At 38.3% G+C, this 11,068-nt stretch overlaps 1 protein-coding gene and 1 pseudogene across 1 annotated transcript; both read left to right on the top strand.

The window, feature by feature from the left end:
* Positions 1–279: 279 nt before the first annotated feature.
* On the top strand, positions 280–1,751 carry LOC137723223 (UDP-glycosyltransferase 92A1-like; annotated as a pseudogene).
* Positions 1,752–8,288: 6,537 nt separating this feature from the next.
* LOC137723218 (UDP-glycosyltransferase 92A1) lies at positions 8,289–10,052 on the top strand. The gene has a single exon (XM_068462383.2). It carries the CDS (start codon positions 8,455–8,457, stop codon positions 9,976–9,978), a length of 1,524 nt encoding a protein of 507 aa, XP_068318484.2. The 5' UTR covers positions 8,289–8,454; the 3' UTR covers positions 9,979–10,052.
* Positions 10,053–11,068: the final 1,016 nt, after the last annotated feature.

Raw genomic sequence — 11,068 nt, forward strand, 5'->3', positions numbered from 1 at the left:
TAGTGTAGCAAATGGTACATTATTTAGGAGGTTAGTGCCATTTTTTTAACTCATTGTGTCTCATATTCAATCATTTTACCTTTAACCACCGCGAGGTATTAAGTAATTAGTCACGAATTCCAAACTAGTATTTCACACAACATGGTTCTATTTCTTGATCTCTCTCTCTCTCTCACCCAACCTTTGAAAAATAGCGATATATTCTTCCTCTTCTTCCTCCGCTTCCTCCTCCTGCTCCTCCTCCTCCTTACAGATAATTCAGAAAACCCTCAGGAAAAAATGGGATTTGAGAAAGAGCATATAGTGATGCTGCTGTTCATGGCTCAAGGCCATATCATCTCATTCCTAGCACTTGCAAAGCAAATCAAACAGTCCACAAACTTCAGTCACCATCGCCACCACCCCTCTCAGCATCAAATCCCTCCAATCCACCATTTCCTCCTCCTCATCCAATCACAACAACATCAACCTGGTCGAGCTTCCCTTCTACAGCTCAGACCACGACCTCCCCCCCAACACAGAAACCACCGAGAACCTCTCCCTCGCCACAATGATCAACATTTCCGCTCCATAAGCAACAAAAACTTCACCGTCCCCGGTTTCCCGGAACGCTGCAGGTTCCACATCTCTCAGCTGCATCCGTTTATAAGAGCTGCAGACGGCACAGATTCTTGGTCAAAATTTTTCCAGCCCCAGATTTCGGGTTCCACAAAATCTTTTGGTTGGCTATGTAATACTGTGGAGGAAATTGAGCCGTTGGGATTGGATATCTTGAGGGATAACTTAAAGCTTCCTGTTTGGTGCATTGGTCCTCTAATTCCTATTGAGGCACTCAAAAACTTATCCACATTGGCCTTAAAAGTCTCGAGGCAGCGCGCTGGAAAATAACTGTGCTTTTCCGCCGAGAAATGCCTCGAGTGGCTTGACTCGCAAGGTTCGAATTCTGTAATTTACATCTCATTTGGTTCTCATAACACAATCAGTGCAACCCAAATGATAGATGGTTCTCATAACACAATCAGTGCAACCCAAATGATAGAATTGGTTGTTGGGTTGGAAGAAAGCGGAAAGCCTTTCGTTTGGGTGATAAGGCCTCCGGTGGGGTTTAATCGGAAGGAGAGAGTTCAAAGCAGACTGGCTGCCTGACGGGTTTGAGGAAAGAATGAGTAAACGAAAACAGGGGTTGCTAGTGGACAATTGGGCACCCCAGTTGGAGATTTTGTCACACAAATCGACAGGGTTTTTTGTGAGCCATTGCGGGTGGAATTCAGTGATAGAGAGCTTGAGCCAGGGCGTGCCGATTGTGGGGTGGCCGTTGGCGGCGGAGCACGCTTATAATTCTAAGATGTTGGTGGAGGAGATGGGTGTGAGTGTGGAGCTGACAAGGGGTGTGCAGAGTAACATTGGATGGAAGGAGGTGAAGGAGGTGATTGATTTGGTGATGGATGAGAGTGAGAAGGGAGGGGAGATGAGGAAAAATGCCGGTGAGATTAAGGAGAGATTAAGAAGATCAATTAGAGAATGATGGTGATCAAGGAAAGGAGAAGGGGTCTTCTGTCAAGGCCATGGAGGATTTTGTGGCTGCTCTTTTATCAAAGAAACAAGATTAGTCAAAAGTTAATTAGAGGTGATTAGGTTACCGGTAATTTCAAGTCAATTGAGAAATTCCTATTGTTTGCAAATGGATAGGTTTTGATTCAAAAGACGTTAATCAATGTTTGCCACTCTAAAAAGTTATTTTGCTTTTGTTATCTATGAAAACTTGGAAAAGAACTAAACATAAAATGCGAAAGCCTATTGGGCGAATTGCCCCTAAAATTACTATTGAGTCTCAGTTTACCCGCTGAAATTGGTCTTATCTCACTTTACCTCCTAAAAATGACATTTTCAACTTTTTTGTCTCATTTTACTCACTTCTGTTAATGGACTATTAAATTTAAGGGTTTTTTACACATTTATTTACCTTTAGCCCGCACACTCAACAAGTCTCAATTTTATTTTTGACAACTCTAATTCAAACGTATAGATTTTGGGCATTTTAAAAAAATAAATTATTCTTTAGAAAAAATTTCGAGCAACAAAATCATTGTATCAACCAAAATAAAGTTTACATTTGTTCGTAGAGTCATTTCATTTGCAAGGCATCCATGTATTGGCTCAAAACTTTGCAACTGAAAAATATTCATTACAACAAAATCATTAAACCATTAAGCTGACCTATCCAAAATACTTCTCAAACCAAAAAAATCATTTAAAGCAAATGCGCACAGTTTGAACAAGGTCATGCCTAGTGGAATCAGTGCTCAACAATGTGAAATTTTTTGTTTCAAACTGTGCACATTTGCTTTAAATAATTTTTTTGGTTTGGGAAGTATTTTAGATACGATAGCTTAATGATATAATGATTTTGTTGCAATGAATATTTTTCAATTGCAAGGTTTTGAGCCAATACGTGGATGTCTTGCAAGTGAAATGACTCTACGAACAAATGTAACCCTTATTTTGGTTGATACAATAATTTTGTTGCTCAGAATTTTTCTATTGATTGAATAATTTATTTTCAAAAATGCCCAAAATTGATGCATTTGAATTAGAGTTGTCAAAAATAAAATTGAGACTTGTTTTAGTGTGGGAGCTAAAGGTAAATAAATGTGTAAAAACTAAAATATCTAAAATACCCTTAAATTTAATAGTTCATTAACGGAAGTGGGTAAAGTGAGACAAATTGTAACATCCCATATCACCCAGGGGAGTGGATTTTGTAAGCCTTATATGTATATTCTTATCTCTACCTAGCACGAGGATTTTTGGGAGCTCACTGGCTTCGGGTTCCATAAGAACTCTGAAGTTAAGCGAGTTCACTTGAGAGCAATCACAGGATGGGTGACCCATTGGAAAGTTCTCATGTGAGTTCCCAGAAACAAAACCGTGAGGGCATGGTCAGAGCCCAAAACGGACAATATCGTGTTACGGCGGAGTCGAACCCGGAATGTGGTGGGGGCCTAGGTCGGGATGTGACAGTTTTAATTTTAAGCACATAATCAAAACCATGCAATAACTTCTCATATGTTAAAATAGTTGTTTCACATATAGGTGAGACGTTTCCGGAGGACAAGCGCAGCCAAGCGAGACTCGGGGGTTACGACCTTGCTACATACTAGTGAGTAGGCTTTTAGTTTTCTATATATATATATATACGTTTCCCAGAAACTGTTTTAAATGGAATTTCAATGTCATGTCATGTTTGCTTTACATTTTAGCATATTCATTAGAATAGCTTTGCATAATATTGCATGATGCTGCAGAGGCCCAGGTAAGTTCAGGTGAATATATATTGACGTTATGGTTGCATGGTAGTTGATTATGAGTTGATGCACTTAGAGCTCATTGTCCTGCACCCCGGTGTTAGTGCTCCGTCCGTGGCCAGGGCCTAGCTTTCACGTGATCGTTCACCTTCCGCACTACATGCTAAGCTTGGATCCAGGTGAGGTGCCAGCCTGTCGTATAGACCACATTAGGTGGTTTCGACTCGTAAGTGACCTGCGATTCGTCGCACAGTCTTCACATGATCATAGCACTTGAGCGTACTTATTTACACCCAGCTTGTTATACAGACCACATTAAGTGGTTCAGACTCGTGTGCAGGTTTAGTGTCATACAGGTCACATTAGGTGACTCCGACTGACATATCACGTTTACATTGATTTATATCACCTAGCTAACATATTTACTACTAAGATAATGACATGGCATATACTTGGTTTTCGTTACTCTCGAGCTTGATTTCTATAAATACATATGTATTACTATTTTCCGGGAAATTATACGGGTTTTACGGTGATGGGTTATTACTTTTGGAAAGAGAAATCGTTTTGAAAAACTTTGTTTTTGCCCACTCACACTTTTTGTTTTGCACCCCTCCAGGTTGTAGATAGAAGTTCATGTTGGTGGCTTACGAGGATTCTACAGCAGTTCTGACAGACTTCAAATAATGTAGGGATTTCTTTCATGTCTTGTATAATTAATACTTAGCCTGCTGGACTGCACTTAGGTTACCTACGCTCTGAGCACTTGCTATTTTAAACACCTCTGCACACTTTTATAGTATCTTAGTATAAAGTAGTTAGTTTTGGTTTTTAATTACTCACATTTTCATATTATTATCACTTTCGCACTGCACTCATGACTACGTCACCCTCACGTGACGACCAGCATTCCTCGATTTAGGTTGGGGTGTGTCACAAAAGAGTTGAAAATGCCAGTTTAAGGGGGCAAAGTGAGACAAAACCAGTTTCAGGAGGTAAACTGAGACTCAATGGTTGTTTCAGGGGGCATTTCGATTAATAAGCCAAATGTGAATGATATTTTTGAAGTGTTAATAACATTTAGGATTCACACAGAAAAATTAACGAAAAACAAGGTGCAAAATCGAACGCAGTGACATTTTAGAATTCATGCGACTGACACCACTTAATGATATAAAACTTTGTTGTTATTGTTGTTTGTTGATAACATCTTTTTGTTATGGATGATGCTAGAGAAACTAACGCTTTAGATCATTTTTTTGTAAAATCCATGATGTGATGATTGATGGTTGAACTCTTCTTTAAACCATTTTTGGTTTGCAAAGGGATAGGTTTTGTTTCAAAAGATGTTAGGGGTGAGAGAGTTGTAACTGCTTCAATTTCTCAACCTCTTTTTCGTCTCCTCCACCACCTTCAACAGTTTCTCCCTTCGATTGCCGTTTTGAGAGTCAACGGCCGGGGCATTTTCTTTTTATTTTATGTGTTCCTTTCTCATCCTAGTCCCCATCTTGCACCCCCTTTCCCTCAACCCCAGACCCTCCATATTTCCCCCACCAACCTGCATATCCGTCCATTTCAATCATTTTCTTCCCTACCATCTTCGTTTTCCCTTAACCAAACATTAGGTCTTAAATTTTTGGGATGCCTTCTATTTGATGATTTTATTGGCTGTTTTTACTTTTGGGACTATTGCTTTTGATGCCTTCTTGTTTTCCTTTACTGCTAGTGTCGTTCTCCAACCTTACCACATTTGTGGATTTCACATCTGCGGTGGTGGGTTTAGTTCAAGGGTCACGTTTGACCCATCCTTTGATCGATGGAAGATGACGTCGGTTGCTAACTCATGTTGGATGCTACAACACCATGCTCTCTAGATCTATTGTCGAGGCTTCGGTCTCTTCTTTGATGCTCAGGGTTTCTTGCGGCGGCGGTAGCAGGAAGGTTGTTGAAGTTGTTAGGGTTTTTGTGTGTTTTGGTTTTTTCTGTTGTGGACTCCAGTGTCTGTATTGGGCTCTTACATTTGTTCATAGAGGAGAATTCTCTCTCCTATTCTTCCCTTTTATTTGAATGATTATGATTAAATCACGTAAATATCTTATATTAATTTTTTTTATAAAAATAATAAGATAAAAAACAAAATGTGAGAGTAGAGGAGGAAAATGGATGAGAATAGAGAGGAGGGAATCCTACTCCTTTGTTTATATAGAGGGTCCAACCTAATCTCTTGTGTTTACTTTTGTATTTGGGCTTTCTTTACTGTAATATTTCTTTGTTAGTAATGAATTTACCTTTGACAAAAATAAAAAAAAAAAATACAAAGAAAAGCCTGCACATGGCTAAGAGGTTAGGGTTGAAACTTGGAACAGATGCCCTCACATTATGCTCGCATGCGTAAGCTACATGTCTAAACTTGTGAAAATGGAAGCTATATGAATTAAAGTGGAACTTTATCCAACCTAAAAATCAACTTTTCACTTTATGCCACCCTAAGTTGAGTAATTATAATGCTTATACACTCGTAAATTTCTAAACTATAATTTTGTTTCATTTCATTCTTATCCCGTTTAGTAAACATGCCATTAAAATATTCATTCTCGAAAGTATGAAAGTTATCACTTATAATTCTACAATTATCTGTGACGTACGCAACGCAACCTTAGAAATGGAAGAGCATGCATCACATTGATGCAGAACTGAACTACAAACCATAATATATAATTAGTTTCAACGTGACTCACAACCTTGGTCTTTTGATTATACAGCAAACCTATTTAGGGCAATAAATGTATCTGGTCAGTCGGCTGCAGACTGGATTGGCTTCCAACTTCTAAGATGGCAATGTCGGTCACTATCAGAATAAGTCAGGATATTTGTGATGCCATTTCCTCCACGTCGGTCCATCTTTTTGCACAAACTAGAAGCCAATCAAATCCAAGTCTGTATTGCTTTTGCTTGCATAGCCCAACTTTTGTTTTAATTCCCCCGCTAACGCACAGTGATTTCTTAAAATTCTCAAGGGCCCCTTCGAAAATAAGGTAAATGAATGAATTAAAGAAAAATATATTTTTTTCAACTGTAGATCTAATTGATAAAAGAGAATAGTAAGAAAACTCTTTTAAAGTAAGACTCTTACGACGTGTTTATTAATCCGTAATCAAATCGAGATTAATTGAATTGAGAAGGAATTTGAATGAGGAAGAATTAAAATGAGGTGGAATCATAATCAAATTTCTGTTAAGGTTATTTACTAAAACTGTCTGGAATCGAAGTATGAATGATGTTGAGTCTATATAAGTTGTTTACTAATTCACTTCAATCGGAATGAAAACTAAGTTGCTTACTATATTGCAATTACATAAATAAATTATCTTCATACTAATTAATTTAATTAATTCTTAATTAATTTATATAATAGGATAAATAACAAAAACGTTAAAAATAAATAGGAGAGGACATAAAATCCTTAAACCCATAATCATCTTCCCCACATCTTCACGCCTGAATTTTCTCTTTCTTCTTTCTCCTCCGCTTCCTCCATTTTCTGTCTCTAATTACAAAACCTCAGTCCATAGTATTCAGAACCCCTACCCTGCAGTTGGGGTATTTATCCAAAACCCTCATCCAATCTCAGGAGGACGCCATAACCCATCACATCAATAGAAAAAATAAAAAATAAAAAACCACAAAATCCGTTTTCATAGAGCGAAAGTGATAAGGAGATCGTTCCTTCCATTCAGTTTCAAGAGAATATGAGAAGTTTTGGCGAACTGCAAATCACATTTTCCTCTCAATTGAATTTGTCAAATGACAATTTAGGCGTTCGTTGTTCCAAATAACGGTAGTAGTTGAGGCATCGTTCCAGATCGCAACGGTGGGGTGTATTTGCTGTGAGAGTAACACACTGAGGGGAGGGAGTGCAAATGGGTATTTTGGGTAGAAAATTTTGATTCTTGATGTAACCTTCTACCCGGAGTCCAATTACTACCCCCGTAGAGGTAATCCAATTATGGGATATTAAGGAATTGAACTCCTGATATTGAGTGGGCCCTACATAATTTTTTATTCCCCCAGAATTCTTTGCGAGGAGTGCAATTCCATTTCTCCACATTCCAACCCCGATTGGTAAATACGCCCTTAATAGATTATCTATCACTTCATAGTTTTACGTTAATTTTTATATCAACATTATAACACATTGTATCGAAATATGAGTTAACAAATAGTTCATATAGTCATTTTTCGGACGAGCCTCCTTAACATTTTACTTGATAAAAGTATTAAATTACCTAATAATCAAGAATACTAAAAACAGAAAATAACTAATAATGTAATAAGAATATCTGTTCCATGATGGAAGAAGTATAAGGTTTTTATTTTTTATTCATGATATTTTTGGCATTTGTTTTGTTATTCAAATTAATTTAGTGCATCAAGTAGTAGATTATTTTAGTTGTTCAACATCAAGTTTCGGATTCAAATTCCTCTTCTAAGATAGTAATATCATCCGTACTAAAATATAATTAATTTAGTGTAAACAGTAATATTAGATAGATCAACTTTTTAGACTAAATATGTAAATCATGTGATGTGTCATCAATAGAAAATAAACACATAAATCAACATTTGTGTAATAATCAAATTAACAACCACGTCATATAAATTCCAAATTTACTTAAAATAGTCGATATTTCTAGTATTATTCTAACGTAAAACATCGTTAGATTAAAATATAACAAAAATGTATATTATCAACATAAAAAGTTAAATTATCAATGATACGAGAACTTTTTTATTATGATCGGAACACAAGTAGTACATCATGTATTTTTATATAAGTGGTGGATAATTTTATTTTTGAAATTATTAACTATTTAACACACATATCTTACCACACGTAATATAACATCTGTGTTCCGATCATACTAAAAAATATTTCCAATGATATATCCAAACAACAAAAATCCCAAAAGGAAAACCAAATTAAAATGGGATTTTTGTTGAGAGCATATAATTCATTCGGTTATACATATATATGCTCATTGCTAAACCTCTCACCCTTGCCGACCTCTGAAAAATAGCATACATTCTTCTTCTTCTTCCTCCTCCTCCTCACCATTACAGATAACTCACAAAATCCTCAGGAAAAAAAATGGGGTCTGAGAGAGAGCATATTGTGATGCTGCCGTTCATGGCGCAAGGCCATATCATACCATTCCTAGCACTTGCAAAGCAAATCCAGGAGTCAACAAACTTCACAATCACCATCGCCACCACCCCTCTCAACATCAAATCCCTCCAATCCACCATTTCCACTGCCTCATCGAATCACAACAACATCCACTTGGCCGAACTTCCCTTCTGCAGCTCAGACCACGACCTGCCCCCCAACACAGAAACCACCGAGAACCTCCCCCTCCCCAAAATCATCAACCTTTTCGCCGCCTCAGTCGCCCTCGAACCTCCATCCCGCCGCCTTATCTCCGATATCATCGAAAAAGAAGGCCGCCCGCCGCTCTGTTTGATCTCCGATGTCTTCTTCGGATGGGCTACTGATCTTGCAAACAGCTTAGGCACTGTCAATGTGAGTTTCACCACAGGCGGGGCTTACGGCTCTGCAGCCTACACATCAATATGGCTCAACCTGCCTCACCGCTCCGCAAGCAACGAATACTTCACCCTCCCCGGCTTCCCGGGACGCTGCAGGTTCCACATCTCTCAGCTGCATCCGTTTCTAAGAGCTGCAGACGGTACAGATTCTTGGTCAAGATTTTTCCAGCCCCAGATTTCGGGTTCTACAAAATCTTTTGGTTGGCTGTGTAATACTGTGGAGGAAATTGAGCCGTTGGGATTGGATATCTTGAGGGATTACTTGAAGCTTCCTGTTTGGTGCATTGGTCCTCTAATTCCTACTGATGCACTAAAAAACTCATCCACATTGGACTCAAAGGTCTCGAGGCAGCGCGCCGGAAAAGAAATGGGCTTTTCTGCGGAGAAATGCCTCGAGTGGCTTGACTCGCATGGTCCGAATTCTGTAATTTACATCTCATTTGGTTCTCAGAACACAATCAGTGCAACCCAAATGATGGAATTGGCTGTTGGGTTGGAAGAAAGCGGAAAGCCTTTCGTTTGGGTGATAAGGCCTCCGGTGGGGTTTGATCTGAAGGGAGAGTTCAGAGCAGAGTGGCTGCCTCATGGATTTGAGGAGAGAATGGGTAAACGAAAACAGGGGTTGCTAGTGCACAACTGGGCACCCCAGTTGGAGATTTTGTCACACAAATCCATAGGGCTTTTTGTGAGCCATTGTGGGTGGAATTCAGTGATGGAGAGCTTGAGCCAGGGCGTGCCGATTGTGGGGTGGCCGTTGGCGGCGGAGCAGGCCTATAATTCGAAGATGTTGGTGGAGGAGATGGGTGTGAGCGTGGAGCTGACAAGGGGCGTGCAGAGTAATATTGGATGGAAGGAGGTGAAGGAGGTGATTGATTTGGTGATGGATGAGAGTGGGAAGGGAGGGGAGATGAGGAAAAATGCTGGTGAGATTAAGGTGAAGATAAGAAGATCAATTAGAGATGATGATGGTGATCAAGGAAAGGAGAAGGGGTCTTCTGTCAAGGCAATGGAGGATTTCGTGGCTGCTCTTTTATCAAAGAGACAAGATTTGTCAAAAATTAATTAGTGGTGATTATGTTACTTAACTAGTTTTTGCATTGAAATTGAAATAATAACATGTGACTTTCCTATTGTTGGCAAGGGGATAGGTTTTGTTTCGAAACATGTTAAGTCAATGTTTGTCACTTTGAAAAGTTACCATGCTTTTGTTATATCTGGGAAAATATGGACAAGAACTGTACATAAAATGCCAATGATATTTCTAAAGCGTTAATAGCATCTAGGACTCCTAAAAATAAAATAAAAAATGCTAATGGAAGACTTGGTGAAAAGACGAACATTCTAGGATTTATGCGGCTGACATCATTTAATAGGATAAAATTTTGTTGTTGTTTGTTAATAATATCTTCTTTTCTTTATGTGTGATACTAGCTAGACTAACTTTTTAGATCATCTTTTATAAAAAAACATGATGTGGCAATTAATGGTTGAACTCTTTCTCGTTTATCAATAAATTCTCATCAAAGTTCCTTTACATAATAACAATGCTGGAGAGGGATGAATTTTACGGCCAAATTGAAAAAAAAAATTAAAAAAAAAAAGTTCAACCATCTGTCATATTATGAAATCTACAAAAACATAATCTAAAAATTTAATTTTTTTAACATTTTCCTTTTGTTATTAGTGTAATATCTCAAGTTTGATGATTCTGTAAAAATATGTGGATGCAATAAACGAGAAACGACCCACTTAGCCTGTGTGGATGGCATCCAAAGTCCAACGAAAAGCCTGCACATAGCTAAAGAGAGCAGGGTTGAAACTTGGAACAAATGCGCTCATTTTGCTCGCATGTGTAAGCTACATGTCTAAACTTGTGAAAATTGATTGGAATACTTCTCTCTCTAGTGAGAGACTCTCTGTTTTTGAGATTTTTTTCTCAAGGCCTCAAATTGAGCAAAATCGGTGGCGCGGATCCTAACTTCGGTCGGGATCGGTTGCCGTCCTTCCCTTTCTTTCCTTCTTGTCTTTTTTTCTTACTTTCACTGTTTTTTCACCTTAGTTGTTATACTGATATGTCTTGTTTTTCTTTTCCAAACAATATGTATCCTTTGAGTTCATCCATATTCCGATTTTCAGCCATACAACCTATTGAGATT

Source organism: Pyrus communis, chromosome 4, assembly GCF_041283825.1.
Source record: "Pyrus communis isolate YQ-2024b chromosome 4, ASM4128382v1, whole genome shotgun sequence".
Classification (NCBI taxonomy): Eukaryota; Viridiplantae; Streptophyta; class Magnoliopsida; order Rosales; family Rosaceae; genus Pyrus; species Pyrus communis.